The 22411-nt window shown below is 33.7% G+C and overlaps 1 protein-coding gene across 4 annotated transcripts in view; it reads left to right on the forward strand.

The window, feature by feature from the left end:
• LOC117122075 (testin-like) overlaps positions 1-22411 on the forward strand; it is a 37665-nt gene that overhangs the window by 2317 nt on the left and 12937 nt on the right. The window contains exons 1-4 of one of the 4 annotated variants that reach the window (XM_033267542.1): positions 2171-2390; positions 9641-9726; positions 10323-10572; positions 20737-21225. In XM_033267542.1, coding sequence (XP_033123433.1) covers positions 2352-2390; positions 9641-9726; positions 10323-10572; positions 20737-21225 — 864 coding nt within the window. In that variant the 5' untranslated portion in view covers positions 2171-2351. Of the gene's footprint in view, positions 1-2170; positions 2391-4478; positions 4940-9640; positions 9727-10322; positions 10573-20736; positions 21226-22411 lie in introns of those variants that run through there. The other 3 variants (XM_033267539.1, XM_033267540.1, XM_033267543.1) reach the window with 3 other exon arrangements.

Below are 22411 nucleotides of genomic sequence, written 5' to 3' on the forward strand. Positions count from 1 at the left end.
GCGTTTTATATTGATGCATTGTGTATTCCAGCACTTTTTAAAAATTTCTTCTTACGGGTATCCAGATCAGTGAAAAGGATTGTTATGATCCAGGACCCAGCAACACACAATAAAATACAATTAAATGACTAAAATCGAGATAAAGCACGTAATGTCCTTCATATTGTCCTTGGTATATACTGCACCGGTAATTGAGCCACAGGTAAATGTTTTAAGGTCAATTCAGGCAACATTTCAAAGCTCTTGTTTACTTCCGTTTCAGCTGGTCAGAAGGCCCCCATATATTTTTGAAGGTGACTCACTTAAATCATGCTCAAATACAGTAGACGAGGACTTTGTGGAGACACAAAAGCACTGAATAATAATTGTTTAATGTATGAATTTGCTGTATACAGTTTCCAGTTTATTTTAACTAGAGCCTGCATTCCATAAAATCGCTACACTGTCTCTTTAGTGTTTTTACTACCATCGTCACGCTGCGTAGTAATTTTATGGATACTAGACTGAAGCGTTCATGCCGAACACGGATCTACCGAAGTTTCTGGCTATAGCCTACGTTCGCGGCGTAGGATCGCGCGACTGCCACGTGAATTGGGTATAATTCCACTAATCTATTACTGTAATTGTTTCCGATTTTATATCCCATTAGGACGACTGTAGGCCTATACTCTATGGTCTGTCAGTTTCCCCCTGTAAAGCCGTTTTGATTTCACATAATCACAAAAATCCATAGGCCTGCTTGACTCAGGCCAGCACCTTTCGTTCTCATTAGATAGGTTTTAATTTAATCTTTCAAAACGTCCATTTTAGAAGTGTGGATGACAGATGATGTTGAGTCGTGTGCTAATATTTGACTATATTATGTGCTAATATTTGATTATAACATCATATGTAGTCGAAGAGAGTGGTTTTTTTTTTAAATCTAAGTTGTCTTCATTGTAGGTGTTATATATGATGTCAAGCCATATGTGTTAATGGTTCGTCACATGGTATTAAATTTGTTTTCATAATATACAATACTTGGTAGAACACGTAGCCTACTCGTATAAATATAATCAAGGACTATACAAAATGAATAAGATACAGTGTTACTGTACAGTTGTTGCTGTTTTCCTGGCATTTGTTTTTTTAACGTGTTTGCCATTGTAGTTTGAAAGAGGATATTTTTCTATGTAGCTAACCACAGATTCTACCAAAAGCCCACACATTTCCTAAGTATAGTATTTCACATTAAAATATTGAACTTAATAACAAGCCTAATCGATATGTCTAGTCATCATTGTGTTCTGATTACTCGCTTGGCGTTTACTACAAACTGAGAGACAATTATAGTTGTCTATTTTTCTCGGAAGAGATCGAATTAAAGAGCCCATCTAAAGTTTTAGAATCCCTTTACATAGATAACTCGTTGTATTACCGGAAGTAAACGCCAGTGTGGTTTCTGTCTGTACGTGTAATGATAACGTCTAGACGAGAAAACCAAGGGCCGGGCCCCTAACAATAAAAGTTATTTAGGGGGTCGGGCTGGCCCCTCTTCCTCCCATTTTGGAAAGTTACAAAAAAGGGGAGAAAAGAGAGAAAGGAAGAAAAAGAAAAAAATTGATCGACCAAAACGCCTCAGAGGTTATTTTCGGGCGTCTAGAAAACAAAACAATTCGCATGGGCATTCCCCCGGACCCCCTAGCGCAGTGTTGTCTAGATCAGCCCCATTATCTGTCCCTTCGGTCCCCCTTTTGGACATATCTGGATCCGCCCCTAGTTATGACATCATCGAACAGTGGACAGAGACCGTCCAGAAATATGCTTTAGAACATTTGCAATTGTTGACAGTAAGGATGGACCCTCCGGTCCCCTCCTGCACCTGTCCCTGTTGCAATAATCATCAGACTACCGATTTAAATGAAGCTGAGGTAGTGAAACGATTGTAGACTATGTCCATTTACAGTGCCAGGAGACAGTTCTGTGTCAATCCAAAGACAAGGTGATAGGGCCCCTTGATTCCCCCCTCGGTTTCAAGACACCGTTATACCCCTTAAAGATCGATCGGTACACATAATGTACTGCAGACCCGAGTAATGGCATTATCAAATAACTTGAAATTCGCTGGAGCATAGCAACAACCACCGATCAATAGACAAACATCGTTGAGTAGATCCGATACGAAAGGCGTAGGTGTAAAAGAAAAGGAATTACTGTACATACAATAATATACAAGGCCACCAAACTCCAAAGTTCGTTTTCCGGTGCTACTGTAATAGTGTAATGACAATAATAATCAGTAAGACCTAGCACCTTTGGACGTCCACCCATTCCACACGCCGATTGCGATTGAATCTGGTCCAAAGAGAACGATGGCAGATGAAATAGATGTAGCGAAAGAGCTTCGACAGGTATGAGATTCGTTGAATTACAGATTTCCACGGCATCCGTGGATATATGAAGCTTTTATTTCATTTGGTCTTTTGGTGTATGGTGAAGTAAACCAGGAAATCAAAATAGCCTAACAGGCTTTTAATGTGTCGGGCATGATTGTAACCTTAATTCAGCAGAGTGATTACTACCCTGTTTTAAGGTGTTAGGTAATGGGATATTTAAATGCACAAAATAATGTTTCCCTGTGATTCATTGTACTATAGTATTCAAAATGTATACATATATATAATGTATATGTATATATATATATATTTATTTATTTATATACCATAGTAATGGCAGGTTCCTGAGGTTTCTGTGTTTCTGTGTAAACCTTTCGAGCATGTTGAGATTAAACAATTAAACAACGAAATACAATGAACAATTTAATATATATTTTTTTATATAGAATAATCCCATTCAAATAATAAATGCCTAGACTTACAGTAAGATATTCACTAGACTACTTAAGCCCTACCTAAGAGATAAATCTCTCAAAACGTGTGTCGCAAGGGACATTATCATTATTGCAATATGCATGGTAAACGTGGCGCTGATCGATTAACAACCTATGGTCGTGTCAGTTTCGTCAAATCGATCAAAGACATATTAACGTACAACAACGCAATTGATTTGGTTCTCAGATGATAAATGGCTAGATTGTGGTGGTGGATCGGGTGCGCGGGGATGAGGAAGATTTGTACGCCCACCCCTCCCTAGTAAACACGTCATTCCGGCCGGATTTTTGGACACACAAAATGAACTCTGAACCGCTAACATAAAATACCTTATAAAATGTTGAAGAACTTAATTAAAATCTAATTGTGCCAATTTAGCACTGAAATTTATTCAAGGCAACACGATATGGACCTATCATAACACAACAATGTACAATTTGTTTCAAACGATGATAGACTACGCATGGGCCTACAGTATAAAGTTTTAATACCAAAACGTGCATCCTGAGGAGTGATAAAAATATCATACCCCCTCTATTGTCTGAAAAGTATTACTGTACTGTACTGACGTTGTAGGACTGTCGCAGATACAGTAGAAGTTTTCTTTTAACTATACTGTATTTAACAACTCCCTGATTTCAAACAATGTGGTACTTTCTGCTGCACCTTGTTTTATTTCGATGTCACGTGTTTAGCAGCTCTCCGTTTTTGTCATATGCATTACTTATTTGATTAATAAGGGAATTTAAAATAGGTCTACTGATAAATTATAGCAACAAAAACGTAAATACATAGGGCCTACTGTTACTCATTTCATAGGCCAGTGTTTTGTACTAGACTACAGTTAGTCTTATTTATTCCCTATTGTGGTGATATCAACAGTAGTTGTTTCCCCGGAACCAATGGGCAGAGCATTATTGTGGTTGGGTTTATTTTTTTCATCTCAATCCAAACAAACATTTTGCAAGTTACATGATGGGAAATACACAATACGCCTAAACATGATGTAGGCCTATTTATAATACATAATAAAATTGTAGGTCTATATATTAAATAGACATAAATAACATGCAATTCTCTTCTATAAGGACTGAACTGTGATAGAGCATTGAACTGCAAGGCTTTCATGGAATCGGGATAGAAACTTTTTTTTGGGGGGGGGGGGTGAATGGCTGTTTAGGAAGAGGGGTGAGATTGTTTTAGCAATTTATTTATTATATTTTGGTATATCTTAACTGAGAGAGGCTCATATTCTTTTCTTCCCTGACTTCGATTGTTCTTCCTCATGATCTAGCAAATAGGCCTAGATATTAACCAAAATATATTAGTGACACCTGACTTTTCGCACTAATCGCTGTCTTCTCTCGTCCCTATCAATATTTATATTATACAATTTTTATTTGTTTGTTAGATGTCTTTATGTAATGATACTGGTTTAATGAGTATTTCTGCCAGCAAAGGTGTTCCGCAATATGAAATAGTGAGTCGTGGTCGCGTAAACCAAAGCTAGTAAATTTGCTGGGAAAGTATTAGCGCCCTCTATCTGTAAACATTACACGAGCCCAGTTTACAAAACCACGAAACTTGAAATGGAAAATAGCATCCACCCAACCTAGCGACGGATATCTGCTGCCATCGGCTTGCTGCTACCGTCAAAAGGATCGGAAGACGGGAGAACTGTGGCTGAAAATAAGACGAAAGGTCGTAGATAGTACTTAGGACTTTTCACTTCACATGCTGTTATTCTTTCGTTTGAATGAGTTCTGCTAGTAAACAAAATATATTCGGATCTTAGAAAGGTGATATTAATATTGATCAGCTCTGTAAGTCACGAAGTTGATAAACCAAAAGTTGATAAACCAGTTTGGTTTGGGTGTGATTGCATGTCGGCTCTGGTGGTGGTTGGCTCGCGGAGAGAGTGACAATTAACTTGCTTGGTCAAATTCAGAGATCACTGCACTGCAGACATGGCTAAAGTGACTATACACATGGATAATAAGGATGTGTATCAGGGAACTGAAGATGAGGCTTATGATTCTATTCGTGCTATAAATACAACAAAAAAAGATGTAAGTTTAACATTGTCGAAAAGTAAACACATGTTTTGTATTGTACAATAAAGGTGGCATGCTATATATATATAATGAATGATCACTAGGCCTAGGCTAGGCTAGCTAGGCCATAGGCCTATTCTTACAATTGCTTGTAAAACCTAAATTAGGGTAGGCCCAATTGGGGATTAAGGCAGAGAGGAATAATCCGTCAGAAACAGAAAAATAGAGCACTACTATTACTAGCCTGAGCTTCAGTAGGCCTAGGTGTTCATCCAGAAGGGGAATATATTCTCCGCCCAAAATATATTATTATAATGGCAAATAGAAAAATTTATTAGATATCACTCCCGCCCACGTCAAAAATTTTAGAAATCTTTAAAATATTTTCATGTTCTTTAGTTAAATAAAAGATATAAAGTGATAAATTAATACACAGACACATGGTTTTATTATGACATCGTGAAGTGATGAATAAAAACACATGACATGGTTTTATTCGTAGGCCTAGAGGCTAGGTCTAGCCTAGGCAACATCGTTTGTTCGTTCATAACATATGTTTATTGAGTGTTACGTATGTATTAGGTCAAAGGTGACCACAAATTTAACCTAACCTCAATTATACGAATCCCCGACTTATGTACACCCTCCGGTCCCATAACATACAAAAAATCAAGGTCCTACTGTATATTTCTCCCATTAAGTAATAATATAAATTTAAAGTATTTAACCCTCCCATTTCTACACTGTTTACATTCTTCAATAACATTTTATTTATATTTTCTCCTTCGTCTTGATGTTTTTGGCAAAATTATTTTCTAATAATAATAAGAAAACAAAATTTTATTTTTGTTTTCTCCACCCTTCTCTGACAATCTTTAAAAAAATAAGTTCACAAAACAAGGTATAACAAAAAGTCTCACCTTACAGTATGGTAAGTTTGACTCCAGTTCATGTTCAGGGACAGTGCTGTCAGCATTTCTGTGACACAGTGGTCCATCGTTCCCCGGTAGATGGACCACGCCCAAGTCGTCCCATCATGTTTAGGGATAAAGTGAAAGCATTTATAAGTGATGTCACCTCGACATCGAGATGCTCAAAAGTGGTACGCTATTTAAAGCAAGCTATTTTTTGTTAAAATTCCAACGACAATTTTATAATTAAATCATTCATTGAGCAAGTTGAATGGTTGAGCTTTTACTGTAACTACAGGGGCGCCTCAACCTACAGCAACTAATATCGGCGCTGGTTCTAGGGGCAGGCTCATTTGGGTCTAGTTTGTGAAGAACTCTTCTCAGATAAGGCCTATGAACCGTAGTCCCAGTGTACATACAATTGGCTCATATGCACCTAGTATCTTTTGAGAAGAGTTAGTTCATACAGCCCCTGTTGTGGACAGATGAGACTTGCTGCATTACAATAATTATTGCATTCTGTGTGACGATTGGACTCAATGGATGATTGGATCCACATGGAATCAGACCTATGAATGGTCAATATCCCATTTCACTATTGATCCCTCAGTGGGTCCAATAGACGTGGTGCTATCTTGTGGGGCTGATTGCTTTAAAAATGGGTATGATCATTTGTATTCCTAGGTCTATCTCAATTTTGCATGGATACAGTACCAGCCATCAAGCGTGTTTATTTATTACTTAGGCCTAGCATTACTATATTCATGGAGGAAATTCTTTACCATTTTCTCAATGGTATACATAGCTAGTTCCATGGTTGTAGGGTGTGTTCTGTTTTTTGGCTGGCTTAGCCATGACTGTCTACTAATACATTACTAACTAGCCATAGGCTGAGAATAACCGTCAATTGATATAGAGCAATGAGTTATGTTACTCCAATCAAGCATGACTTAATAATTGATCAAATTGTACACACTCCAGTAAACCACGATGAACGACTTCCTATCAGTATTGCAAAATTAGACAGAGAGAGAAAAAAGTTATTTTAAACAAGCTCCTACAGTAAGATTAATATGTGGTAGACAGTAGAGTATTCATCCCAGAGCCATGTTTTCAAACCTTTTTATTTTCTGAACAGAGTTAGATAAATACTAATGTAACCAATTAATCATACTGTGTCTTCTAAACTGCAATCTGTGCCATAACAATATTTTCCTGTTATATTAGGTATTTGCGGTCACCTACAAACTTGGCAGACATTTCAATTGAGGCTTTGCCAATGTAAATAATATCCAGGTTCAGTAATTTACCTTTGCTATCCACTGTTATATATAATTTTTGATCTTAAAGTGTAATTCCCTGAGGTATTTGATAATGATACATTTTGATATTACACTATGGTTGGAATTCCATAAATTGCTGCTTAAACCTCAATTCTAAAATAGGATGTTATAATTGTATCATTCAATTTCTTAAGTTTCTGGGGTTATAAATACATTTTTTTTCTTTTAAAATATAATATTAATAATTATTATTAATTAAAATTATATTAATAATATTGTTTTTTTATATTTTAACCCATTGTGTATTATGATATTTAATATTATGAATCCTATGGATTGTACAAACTGAAATAATAATAATAATAATAATAATATTAATAATTATAATAAGAATAATAATAATAATAAAATTGTGTTTTAAAAAAATTTAAATTTCTATCAAATGAAAAGTGGCTGATGAGACTATCCAAGATGTTTTAAACTAATGGTCCCTTGCTGTACTATCAGCCTGGCCTGTTGTATAGAAGTCGTTACATGTTGGACACCAACTAGTAGACTTATATGGTCTGCTAAGAAAGCTATGTCTAGACAAGTTGACAGTCTGCTTACCATTCATATTATTATGAGAGCATTAATATTTTTTTCTTGACCAGTTGTTGTTTGCTTCAGAAATAATTCTACTTGAGTTATTTTTTTATGATGGATATTATGTTTGAAGCTCTGTCCAGACTATCAAATTTTATTTGACAAAAACATGTGACATGCCTAAATATGGTCATGATGACATCACATATAGTCATGATGACATCACATCATGACCATATATAGGCACATCATGACCATGTATGGGCATACAACAGTTTTTTTTGTTAAAGAAAATTTGATAGTCTGGACAGGGCTTTAGTCTGAGAGCCTGCAAAGTCATTACTTAAATTCTAATGAAAATAATGATAATGACAACTTGTATATTATTTTATATATTATATTATTAATTGCATTACTGTCAGTTGAAAGTCCCTTATCAGTACTTCTAAAAGCTTTCGTATTTAAACTACTTCTTTAAATGCCAAACATAATCCTTTGACCTTTTTTGGGTTTATAGGTCAATTTGTATTGCCAATGTTTGCTTGATACCTTTATGTAGGTCTCTTTATTATTTGTTATTTAACTATTGCTTATTTTGAATGTTTGGTTGGTCTCTAAACCCCTTGATGGGATCTATTAAAAGGTAGTCAGAACAAAGTGAAAGTTTCAACTATTTTTAGTTTAAATATTTTCTCAGTCAATTGTGTATTGTAATACAACTATGTAAACATTTTTGAAACTCTATTGTTTTGTGCTGGTATTTCAGATCATTTAAAGTATACACTATGCACCCACCATATGGTGGGAAGATATCATTAAAATCTACTGTACACAAACTCGTGTTCGCATTGCTATTCATTTAGATTATCCCTGTAGAATAAATATTCAGCCGCTTATCCAAACAAGCTATGATACTGACCCACTTATGGTTACCTATTGAAAAGAAACAACAGATGGATGAACATGAGCTCAGAATGTTGAAGATGTACACTATGACACTTTTAATTGCTTAGAAAGGAATAATAATTGTCATTGAGTGATTTGCCAATTACAGGATGAAATGAACACTGAGAAACTTTATAAACTATAGCCTAGTTCACATAGAACTTAAATCTACTCTAGTCTAGTTAACTGGACTATGTGCAATGTGAACCAATCAATTACTGTATATCCTGATAAAGATGTAAACTGGGCAAGTACATTGAAGGTGTCAGGTTTAAGAGTAATACACTTTGATAGTCTCAGATATTAATTAATCTCTATGAGGCTATTATGTGCAACATCACAAATATACCAACCATGTTGGTATACCCACCATACCTGGGCACATCCCATAAAATTCTCAAGAGTAAATATACAGTAATGAAAAGCTTTAAAGTATTAGCTTAATACACAAGCGTCTTCACAAGGATGACTTAATGCTTACAAAAAGCTACTTGAAGCTTTACTTCAACCTTTCTTTGACCTCACTCTTGTCTCGTCTGAATGTGCTTTATAATACTGTAGATCTGTCATTGAACATATTGCTGTTATGAAATCCACTTAAATTAAATTTGCAGTATAAAGAAGAAATCCTACAAAATGTGTAAATTATGTGATGTTTTGATGATTCTGCCCGTGGACAAGTCTATAAAATGCTTGCTGACCCATTTCATTGACAGTGTGCTCTGCTCTCTCTCCTCACCCTCACATTCTTCCTGTCATCACCACAGTCTATGACTATGTCCTAAAAGCCATCTACGTGGATTATCAACATGTTTCTGGGGGAAATATCACGTATCTGGGGGATATATATCACGTTTCTGGGGAAATTACCACGTTTCTGTTCTCACTTTAAGTGGGACATGATACCTTATCTTGTGTACATGTGGTACAACCAAATATTAATGTTATTAAACAGGAGAGTAAATAATGTTCATGTTTTGTTATCTTTACAGGTTATTCTAGGCCATGAGATTGGAGCTGGTGCACCTTGTGTGAAATGTGGGGATGCTTGCCCTGGTCTTGATCTCCATTTTTGGAGGTACAGTGTAAAAAATATTTTTCAAATATTTAATACAAAATTAAGATTATGAAATTCTCCTTAGTATGATACCGTAGGTTGTGGCAACGTTACTTGGTGTTCCTGTACTTCTTTCCAACTATTCCTCTTTTATCTTATCTTCATCTTCTTGTTTTCTTGTCTTCTTCAAGTCATTTAACTGTTTTTTTTCTTCCTTTCATTCCAACTCTTCCTTTCTTCCTTCTCCCTCTTTTCTTTTTGAATCTGTTTCTGTTTTCCTTTCTCTTCTTGTTCTTTATAACTGATATTCCAATGTTCTTCATTTTCCAACTTCTTTTTTCTCTTTCTCCACTTACGCTGTTTCTCTCCTACTCTTTCACTTCCCTTTCCCCACATTTCATGTTACTTTATCATCATACTATTACTGTATGTGGTCAAATGGTTGTCTTGCTTGAATAAGCCCCACATTCAAATTATGACTGCCACTTTTGACCTTTCATACAAAGCATAATACCATTTCTAAAAGAGGATAATTTTACATTGCTCTTTGATTTTCTGTGGCCCTTATTTATTAACATTTCTTGAATGAAAATCATAGAAATAATTTGTACTTTCAGAAAGATTTGTAGAAATTGCAAATGCGGCCCAGCAGATCACAAAATAGCTGATCCTACTAACTTTGAAACAGTACGCAAAATCGGAAGGTTATTTGACGATGACCGTGCCGCCCGATACAACCAAAAGAAGGTTACAATTGCAACTCAACCCTCAGTGACTAGCCCGAATGTTGATGCCACAGTGGAAAATGGTGACAAACCCACAAACACTACCTTTGATTGGATACCCCAGGGTGCTACTGAAAATATTGTAAGTACAAATGGTTCATAATGAAATATTTATTGTAGAAAATGATTATATTGCTTTTCTCTGTGACATGATTTTCATGCAAGTAAGTGAGGTTATAACTGTATAATGTACTATACTAATAAGCAACACTATGTAATGAGATGATGCCCAAAAAATTAAGTATATTGTTCGGAATCATGCCCAACATATCACCATGGAAACATAAATATTTGAACACACAACATTTATGCTATTACAATCTAGCAAATAGATACAAAGTATTCAGTATACCATGTTACTAATATGAATAAACCAAAATGTAAATCTTTAATTGAATATACAGTAGTTAATTTATTATATAGATAGGCCCTTGATTTTCAAAATATACATTTCCTAAATGGATTATAATGAAAAATTCATGTAGTAGACATGTAGCCGAATTCTTTTTGTCATTATAAATTGCAAACAACAAGAAACACCAGACTTGGTAATGTTCAATTCCATTAAGTGTTTTAATATGTATTAAGATGGTTGCTATACTCAGACTGAAATATGTATAGTCAGTTGCTGTGAATTTTTGTCTCCTCATATTACCTCGTTTCCCACCTGGGTTGCTGGTTTTTTTCAGTGTTCTTCTGCTTGTGTACACATCTCTTGGGCTCCTCTTATACTGAAAGCCACATGTTTATTAAGTCTGTACTTTGACAGAATACTGCATAGACTGTAGTTGTAGCTTAGAGGATGCTTGCCTTCCAAACTCAGAATTAGTAATATAATTATGGCACTCTCTTAATTTGTCACCATTGATGGATTCAAGGGGGCCCTGGCCTTACCCTAAATTTGTCAAATCTATAAAAAAAATAAAAAAAAGTGGAGATAAAGAGAAAATTATATTCAAATTTTAAGTATGAGAGTGCCATATCTGGCCACGAAGAAGTGCCATAATTTCACCTCAGCCCCAACCTTGGTGGGGCTCTAGACCTTCATTCTGTGAATGTCTCTTCCCTGAGCTCCCTCTATTTTGAAATTCTGGATCCGCCACTGGTTACTAACTGTGTGAAAATAGCAGGTCTAAATTATTATAGAAATAGTGCATCCTGTATTCAAATCCTATGAGACGCCAATCCCCAACTCTACTCCATAAGATATACTTCCACCCTGCAACTAATGTTGTTGGTTTAGAAAACAGAAGAAATAAAAAAGGCTACCAGGACCTTTTGCATTATGCACAGATGTGAATATTTCTTGCATTCAAAGTGCACATTACCCTCAGTTATGTGGTCAACATGCTTAAGAACACTTGTTTCTATAGCTGTGCTCAATTTTTAGAGAAGTAGCCAGAAATAACCAGGTACCCATAAACTCCTGGGGGAGCAATTCAGTTAATTAATGTGCCTTGCTCAAGGTAACTAAACAAGTAGCCAGTTTCAAACTGATATTTAAATAGTTGAAAACCAGCATTTTTAACCATCACACTGTAGGCCTATATATCTTGGCAAACAAATTTTTTGCAGAAAAAGAGCCTAGCTTTTAAGTCATTTGGACTTTGCAACACAATTTTTTTTACACATGGATAAATCAGCCCTTGTTGGCATTTGTCGCAATAATATCCATTGCATCTTCAGTCTTGTATCTCCTTTAATAATACAGGTAAATCTGTACCTTGTTTAACCTATTCACACTATGAAAGTTAAATTACCAGAATGCTATTCTGCCATCGGCTTTACCGTCCTATAAATTGTCCATGTTTGTAAAGAGCCTGGAGTAAGAAATTGAGATGCAAATAATATTATTTATAAAATCTACAGCAAGACGTCTGAGCACAATTTAATTAAAGACTAGACGCTATAGATCTCACATACCTTAAAGTAGGTGAACTTAAAGCAACAATTCTTGGTATGGTGACGCCAGTTAATGTAGCTTGAAACAATATTTTTGTGAACTGCCACCTCACAGTTCTGCATACTATACGTAAAGACAGTTTTAATTCGCCTTGGCAATTCATAGGTATAACATAACCATAGGTAAAAAAAAAAAATTGAATTTGGGAATTTATACCACAAGTTTTCTGAAGGGGTTGGTAATGTTGTTATTATTACCCCTAGTCATTTTATGTGTTTTTTATAATTTGTTATTTGGTATTTATATTGCGCCTATTCATTTAGGTTACAAATTTCCCTGGTCATTGTGACCACATTATACGTAAGTGTTGCTGCCTTATTGGCGCAGTAGCATGCAGCCCATTTTTCCCCACTCCCGGTACCAATTTATACTCCTAGATGGAGAGAAGCAATGCAGATAAATTGTCTTGCTCAAGGACAAAAGTGAAATGCACAGGGAGGGGCTGAAACCCCGACCTCAAGGTTGGGAACCAAACAGTTTCCGCTGCGCCAAACCTCTTCCACATTGGCTCCATAGATTGGCAAACTGGCACAAAGTACAACTTTCTTCACTTCCTCAGTAGTATACCTACAATAGTTGTGCTGCAATTTAATGTGCAGTGACACTCCTACTACTAGGTATGCACATTTATACTTGTGGGTAGAGAAAGACAAACACTAGGTAAGCTTTGCCCAAGTACACAAGCAAAATGCACAGCAATTGTTTCAATATATCCTTAGCTTGAGGGTTTTTAAAGTCAGACTCCGGAGGAAAAAAATTTTTTGATATGTTGTAGAACTGATTTTTCTAAGACAGAAAGAAGTTGTTTGACGAAAAACTGAGGAACGGTGAACGAGCTACAGGTTTTTGAATATTTAAAAACTAGGGGAAAAGGGGCGTAGCCGCCCATTTTTACGCCTTTTCCCCCAGTTTTTAAATATTCAAAAATCTGTATCTCATTTACCGTAGCTCAGTTTTTGATCAAACTACTTTTTTCTGTCTTAGAAAAATCAGTTATACAACATATAAAAAAAATTTTTCCCTCCGGAGCCTGACCAATTTCCTCAAAAACATGCCCCAAATTAGAAACTTTAATTTTACCGTTGTCGTACATTTAACTGAAAAAATAAATGTTTGTATTCATCATTTGAACATCTGTCACTTAATCAAGTATTTAATGACATATTTCAGAGACATTTATTAAGCCCTGTCCAGACTGTCAAAAATGTATGCCTAAATATAGCGATGATGTCATCATGACCATACATAGGCACATCATGACCATATATAGGCATATCATAGACAATTTGAATAGTCTGGACAGGCTTTAAATGTAGCTGATGAAATTTATTTGATTTATGTGCATATGACAGATGATGATTCATTGCTTTCGTAATAACATGTTGGTCTTTCATATCGCATATTGCCAAATGTTCTCTGCGTTTTACATTATTATTATCCCGGTTGTTGGATCATATTCATAGTTACAGTTTGGTTATCCGTGCGTTAAAATGCAAAATTGCACTCTCCCCATTTATACACTAGACGAGACTTTTTATACCTTGTTTTAAGCAAACTTTCATTTTGGATGATTGTCATAAACCAAAAACAACATTGTCAATGTTATGACCCTCCAACTTCATAATGGCAATTAGAAACTTGTGTGTCATGTCATCTGAAAAACAAATTATTTATTTATTTTCTAACAATATTAACAACTGGTTCAAAGATTGACGATTTAAAGTAAATTATCATGGAAATCTGTTGAACTTTAAAAGTTGTTTGCAAGATTTAACTTATCTACAGATTAATAAATCAGAATTCTTTAAAATACTGTATTTGCTTCGTTGAAGTTGTTTAGACTAATTAACTAGTGTACAGTATATCACAAAATTATCAAACATAGGTTCCTGGCTGGTTATTTATTTATTTGTTTTGTTTGTTTATTTGTTTACTTGTCATTCTTTACAACAAAAATGCTAATTATATATGTTTTCAAAATTGAAATAGTTAAAAGTAGTTCAAAAAAAATAAGAGGAAAGAAATAAGAAAGAGGAATGTAGTGTATCCACTAAGCGTTGCTAGTAAAAGATTTAACCTATTTCACTCAGCTTCCTAAAATATCTTTAATCCTTATCTGATGGATTTTGTAGGATATCAGAAAATTTTACCTTGGCAACAAATTGTTGAGTAAATGGAAGAGTATTAGCTGTAACAGTACTGCCTTATGGCCATTACCAGTCGTCAGTTTTTGATTAAGATTTATTGACTTTCAATGTCTCTACCATGATCAGTATGTCTTCCACTTAGTATACATTTCACCATATTGCTACAGAATCAATTAAAAGCTAACTATTAAAGCAAAACAAAATGACAAATTAAAATAATGTAATTGGTTATTTAATTTGATATATTTCAACTAAAGTTTGTAAGCTCAACCCATGCAGATTTTTAAATTTAAACATTTGCAATAATTTGTGGTTAAGTCAACAAATTTAATTATTATAATGATGTTCACTCAACACATACAGATTTTTAATTTCAACACTCACAATAATTTCAGGTTAATTGAACAAATTTAATTATTATAGTGATGTTTGCTCAACACATACAGATTTTTAAATTTAAACATTTGCAATAATTTGTGGATAATTAAACAAATTTAATTATTATAATGATGTTCACTCAACATATACACATTTTGAATTTCAACACTCCCAATAATTTGTGGTTAATTGAACAAATTTAATTAAATTATGTTACCATGGTAATAATAATAATATTACATATTATAAACAATGACGCCAAATAACACATTAATTCATTTAAGGTGGTTACAACTTAATCTTTTTTGATTTTTTATTATGGTAGATCATAATTAATTATTGATATTTAAAATAAGTTTTAAGTAGGAATTAGGAAGTATTACATTTTTAATTTTTTATAAAGCCTATAATATAATACAGTTCATAAACATGGTATTAATAATAATTAACAAAAAATGGTAATAATATTGAGTGATATTAATGGCATTTATTGTAGGGTCATTCAACTTATACGTAAACGACAGTAAAAATTGGATTTGATATCAATTTGGTTATAGAGTCTGCTTTCCGACTAGCAGGACCAATAGGAGCATGTCATAATTAATCCTTAGATTGCAGTTAAAACGATTACTTAAATTTACTGATTCATCAGCCGCTATTTAATTAGCATAATTTATTCATTTATTTATTTAATGAGCATTCTAATTGGGTTGATTAATGCATTTTAGTTGCCAATGAATTCAAATTCTAAATTTTCATTAGTGTAACTGAAAATTTCTACTTACGGTGTGCTGCAATTCATCGTGAATGAATTACTGGAAATAATTTTTATTAAGTTTTATTTTAATAATGATTTTTCATCTAACAAAGGTTCTTATTTATTAACATTTTTGATATTTTTTATAAATTAGTTTCATATTGAATTATTTGCCTGACCATTATGTCTAACATCGTTCATTAATTTTTTTTTTATGCTATGCTGCATTATTTGTTTTTGCAGTAAGCATTTTGTTTTTAAATATTAGGTATATTTATAAAAGAAAAATAAGTAGGTGTATCCACGTATATTGGCTGACATATTGTTCTGATTGGAGAAGTTTTTAAGTGCGCTATGTCGCAAGACGTTCAGCGTTTGTAATGATAATCTGCGCATATATTACAAAATGCCTTTATGCGCTTTACACTAAATCATTAGTTATCTTTGTTCACATATTGTCGTGATATTTGCCTGTGAAATTTAATCTTCTTTGTGGTAATTTTGAATCACTGGATATAATATGTAGAGCTTCAATAAGGAGCACATCTATTGTTCAGTGGCTCTCCTTTTCTTTGTATGTCATCTTGCTCTATACTAATTAATTCACAGTTCTGCTGTGTTATAACATATAGCACTGAATCTTATAGTAGGTAAAGTACAGTATAGAAGTGCTTGGTAGTATAGTACATTCACATACGATTCCGTGGGCATATGATGTTGGTGTTTCATAATCCATAATTTTGATTTCCTCAAATAGAAATTAACATTTTTCTCATTATCATATTCTATTAGTATTCCCACCAACTGCTTATTAAAATCCAGTAATTTTTATATTTAAAACAATTTTTACAAATTCATGAACAGTGCATGAACAGACTAAGATTGAAATATATTCCTATAGAATATTTTAAATATATTTTATAAATTATATTATACTCATGAAAATGGCATATCAAAATAAATTATAACATGTAAAAATAGTTTATAAAAATAAACAAAAGTCAATCTTTCTTGTCATTAAATTTTGTTTTGAAAAAAAGTATATTGATCTATGATTTTGCACAATGTTCTTAAAATGTATACATGAATAAATATTCCTTATAAATTAATTCCAATAAACTACATTACATAAATGCTATAGCTTTATAATAGAAACTTGTAATTAAATATGAAGTATTGATAAACAAATAATATTCCAGAAACAGTTTCATAAGTTTGGTTTTCAATGACAAGAGGTTTTAGATATTACATCGTGATCATGTGGTAATGTCATAGTTTCTACAGGTGTGTATACTACTTTTACAACCTGCTCAGATACTATTATTATAAGTGATAGGCAAGTAGCTACATTTTTTGGTAAGTCATATATTTAATTTAAGGAATTAATATAAGGATGATATGTTATAGTGAGAGACTTAGAGATGATTTTAAATATTTGTTAATGTCTACATACTGTATTTTTGTTGTTTATATCAATAGCTTCTCTATTATCGGCTTAATACTTGGCCCTTCTCGTGTTCAGTATTAGGCCAAATAAAAACAATTAGTAGTTTCTCATCCACTTGTGCATCCAGTTTCTCTGCCTCACCAAATTTTTAAAAATTTCCTTAGTTTTACGAAGTGTACGAAAATCTGGGTAATTGACATAAAATTCCTCCCTCAATGGTTTGTGGTTGGGGATACATATGGTATGAATCATGTCTAGTGCTTCTCTTATTTGCTTTCAATGTTTCTACTTGAAAAAGCATAGAGGTATTGTTGAAAAGATCACTCGAAAAAGCTACGCGCACGCAGTGCTATGCAAATGTACCAGGATCAAAGCTGCCGCAGCGCGTGAAGAGCGTTTGCACGATGCGTTTGAAGTGTGATGTGTTTCCCGCCATCAAATTTTCAGCAGGCATAGTTTACCAAGAAATTGAACATGGCGAAATGGAGAGCACCTTTTTTTCTCGATGCGCACTACATTCAGTCAATCACTATGGCAGCGCAATCGTTTCCATTTTGAAGCTGATACATTTATCTCTCATAAAATATCAAACATATTAATATTTTCCACCAAAAAAAGTTTTGAATTTAATGGAACATTTACATGACCTTTAAAAGTATAGTATATTTCAACTTCAATTTTCATAAATTGGCCAAAATTCGCTAATTCTAATTTTAACAGATATTAATTAATAAATGATTGAGGATTATAATAAACTATGTCATTTTAGGGTTAACGAGGGTTAACTATTCAAAAAATCAATCCAAAATCTGAGTATTTTTCAGTTTTACGCTGACTTAGCTTTATAGTCGAACCAATCAATCTTTAGACAGAATTATAATGAACATATAAGTAATTTTAACATAAATATTTTACGGAATCCGTTCCTGAAATATACAAATAATAACATACTAAAAGTCCAAAAAAATCTAATCAGGGGAACATTGTTCATTATAAAGATATTTGATGAGTTAAAATCAAACGCTTTATTGCACAACTGCTCTGCTAAAAGCGTATAAATGCATGTCGTTGCCAAGTTGTTGCTAACGAAAAAAATTGTGAATTATAGGGTAATACGCCCGCGCGCGATCCAAAGGCGGGGAACACCTAGGTTTGTTGCGTCAAAGGGATCTGTTGCCGAGTGATCTCCTTCTCAATAATTCCAGTAGCTGTTTACCATCAACCATCTTGGATTTCCATCTCAGAGTGGAAAAAGAAAGGTGCCCTCATTCTTGTTTCTCCAAATATTAGGATTACAACCTACTTGTTTTTTTTGGGTTTTTTTTGGTCTTGGTCTAATTAATACTCTCTACATTTCACATTAGGTAGCTGATGACAGTATCATTAAATATCTAATTGAACAAAATATTTCAACTATTGTTGAATGAGGGCTAAAAATGTTTTATACTGTGTAGCTGAAAATTGTAGTCATGGAATTTACCAGAAGAAATTTACAGATTTGCACTTCTTTTCAATATCATATTTTAGATTAATATCTCAGAATCACAATACAATAATATTATTACAACATCAGAATTGAAACCAGGCCAATATATCTCTCAGAGATATTATCAAATAGTACAATAAACTTTTATTCTTTAAGTCTCACTCGGCAGTGGGAAATTTGCCACAGAGTGGATTGAGTTTCATTAAATGCTATTGTTAAGACTACAGTACTAATCACTTACTCCACTCTACTGTTCCATTTTAATTTTAAAATTGTTTTGCATTATGTGGCCATTTGCTGTTTTATGGGTTTTCCCAATTTGCCTTTTAAACTTATATTATATATATATATATATTATAACATTGGTAAGCACGTGTGTTGAAAGTAAGATAGAAAAATATGGAGACGATGGTAAATAAAAATACAGACTTCGATGGTAGAACACAAAAATATTTATTTATTAGTTTCACGGATATTTCGGTTGTTCCTACAACCTTCTTAGACAGATCATCTTGTCACATTTACATAATAATAAAGGGTGTATCTACTCCATTTCCATAAAATTTAAAATGTTGCAGTAACTACAGACCAAATTCTTCAATATCATCTTAGGTTTGGCTACTTTATCAACAATGTAACAAACGTCAATTAGATAAATCTGTTCATATACACTCCTTTAGATCACATTTTCCATGGTTTTATCTCAAACTTTTTTTTACCATTCTATGATTTCAGACCTACACATTTAATACCACAACATCCTACAGATACACTTTCGTAATGGGTTGAGAAACAAATGTACACACTCTAACCTCAGACTTGACCTTAACCACTGAACCAACTGATATCTTATCTTTTCACGAAAACTATTTACAAAACCGAAATATAAACACGTAATTAGTATGAAGGTGTTGCTGTCATATAGTAATTAAAGCCATCCTAATAGCTAATCTTGTACCTCATGTAACTTAATCTCATTATTCGTGTCATTAACCTTGGGTCTTCCATTTTTTAAATTATTTTTAAGAGAATATAAACCATATTATACCTCCCAAAAGAGTATATTAATTAATTAAATAATTAAATGACAAATAATAATCATTTTAAGATCATATATCAGTTTCTGAGTACATACACTGTTGACACTTCCCCATTAGCGTTATGTTTGATTTTTAAAAAAAAGGACTTTAAAACACATATCAGGTAATCCTACGCAATGATATTGATAGTGCTTAAATATGGAGATCTATTTAGATATCCAAGAAATACTCTATATGGATGCTAATTAGATCATTGATTCATAGAGTATATGGTCTGTGTTGGTAATTACGGCTTTTAACGGGCACACAGGTTGAGTAGTGCTTCGTTAATTTTCTTCGTCGTGCCAACAACATCTTGAAAATGTTAAGATGCACAGACTCTACATACGAACAGGCAAACATACCAGATAATAAATTTGTAGGGAATGCAACATCTTAAGGTTTCATATGACAAGGCTTGGATGCGAGAAAGTGATACGCTTTCTGTACCAGCCATTTGGTAAGACTGACCCCTTAATCTAGTGTTAATGGTATGTACAAGCCAAATATGGAAAGTCCTCTTAGGCCTAGCCTTGATTGAAGGGTTTCAATGGATAATAATAACCAGAAAGGTGTCTGGAGATGATGTCGATGTTTGCTATCCACTAGTCAGTCTTAAAACTAACTCAAGCTTGGATCCAGCTAGAGCAATTGAATTATTCTCATGTTTAGGTTCGTAATGGCTTATTAAATGACTTTTCAGAGTTGTTAATTGAGGATACAATGGCCTCAGTAAGGTTATGAACTGTCCTGTCTTTACGAGAAGTTTTATCCAATCATAAAAGAGAATGTGACGAGCAAATCAAGTTATGTGAATACGTTATGAAGAATGTTTTGTGTAGCTAATTACATTTTACCAAGGATTCACATCAAGCAATTACTGTATTAATTACCTTTTAGGTTTTGCTTGAAAGCATATTTTTGAGCAGGTGCATGAGTAAGAAGTTGAACAATGATAATAAAATTAAATATATTTTTAATCTCCACAGGTTTCAAGATATATGGAGATGATTCCGAAGGAGGCTCAACCAATCTCTGGAACTCACGGTGCTCATATTCGTAACAAACAGCTCCACGAGCAACTCCCATCACATGACCAAGCCCCAGAGTTTTGCGACAACCTCACTCAGGTCGAAGCAGACAAACTGAAGAACTTTGTACAAGAGTACAAGGACAATGCCCTAGGTGTAGGCCAGATCCAGGAAGTACGTCCAAATGAAGCGCCGGTTCTAGTGCAACAGATGACCGATCTCATGATTGAACCGCCACCACCGGCCGAGGAGCAAGGCTTGTCGACGGAACACCCAGGAGCACCTGATAAAGTGGAAGGACCAAGCACCCAGGTGAACCAGTTAGCCCAGAAGCATCCTATAGGTGATAATGGTACCAATGAATGTGTCTCTCCTGCACCAGGTGAACAAGTCACAGCTGAAGGTGATGCTGACGTGATAGAGCCAGGCTCCCCTGCTCCAAAATGGGTAAGAATAAAAAGAATTCTTTAATCATGTCATTTTCAAACATTAAATTTGATGTTGCCAAGTACATCTATAGTATATTGTGTAATTATGGAAACAACATTTTGAGGACAATTATAGCAACAGAGAGTTGAGCATTTTAAGAAGGATGCAAAGATAAATGCGGGCTTTCTTGGTTTATCAGATAATATATTATCTATTTATCGCTATACTAATCAAAATATTGTAATGTCAATATAACAAGTTATAAATACATATAGGTAGCATTAGTATTTGTTCAACATGTGTTGTGGTTACAACTATTGATTAATACCTCCACATGCATAGTAAAGCAAGTGTATTCAAAAATGCAGAAGTCAAAAGTTCTCCACAAAGAGCTCAATCACCAAGCGCATAGAGGCTTTTTCGCATAATGCGCTATACAAATCCAACTATTATTATTATTATTATTATTATTATTATTATTATTATTATTATATCATAATAATAATAATTTCCTTTTTTTTCATCAGTGGATAGATTTACTATAATCTACCATAAGTTAGACTTAGGCCTACACATTATATTCCAGTTTGATAACCAGGTACTAGAAAAAGAAGAATAAAACAATTTTTTGATAGGGACGGTTGTAAACAGAATATTTGACTTGACATTATGGAAAAGTTTTATAAACCAAATACTAACAGTCTAATCAATTTCATCTCTCCGATTTCACTACATAACTTTCTATCAATTCGTTTCTAATCCGCTGAATAAAAATTTTGTTGAAAATGTATACATTCTTCTAGAAATTTGAACATTGATTCCATGATAGGGCATAAACTTATTTATGATCTGGTCATTAAAACGTAATGAAAATGCCTGATTCGAAGTAAAAAATTTCAACTATCACTTCAATACACACAACTCCATTGTCAGAAAAAAATCTGTCCACTAAATGTTTTAGTTTGATGGCATTTACAGATGGGATGAGTACTACACTGTAGTGTTGGAATTAACAGCGCACAGGTGAAGAACTTAGTGTGGATACATTATATAGCTAATTCTTGTGGAGTTTATATTGCAATTTAGCGTGTTCTGTATTCTGCTGTCATTTTGTCTAAGCCTCCTGGGGATTCTGTGACCTGATTAGGAAGCTTTCAGTGTAGGAAGTACTTTTGTTAGTACACTATATATTATTTTGTTTATA

This window comes from Anneissia japonica, unplaced genomic scaffold, assembly GCF_011630105.1.
Source record: "Anneissia japonica isolate Jap-2015-1 unplaced genomic scaffold, ASM1163010v1 scaffold288164_len509026_cov199, whole genome shotgun sequence".
In the NCBI taxonomy this organism is placed as follows: Eukaryota; Metazoa; Echinodermata; class Crinoidea; order Comatulida; family Comatulidae; genus Anneissia; species Anneissia japonica.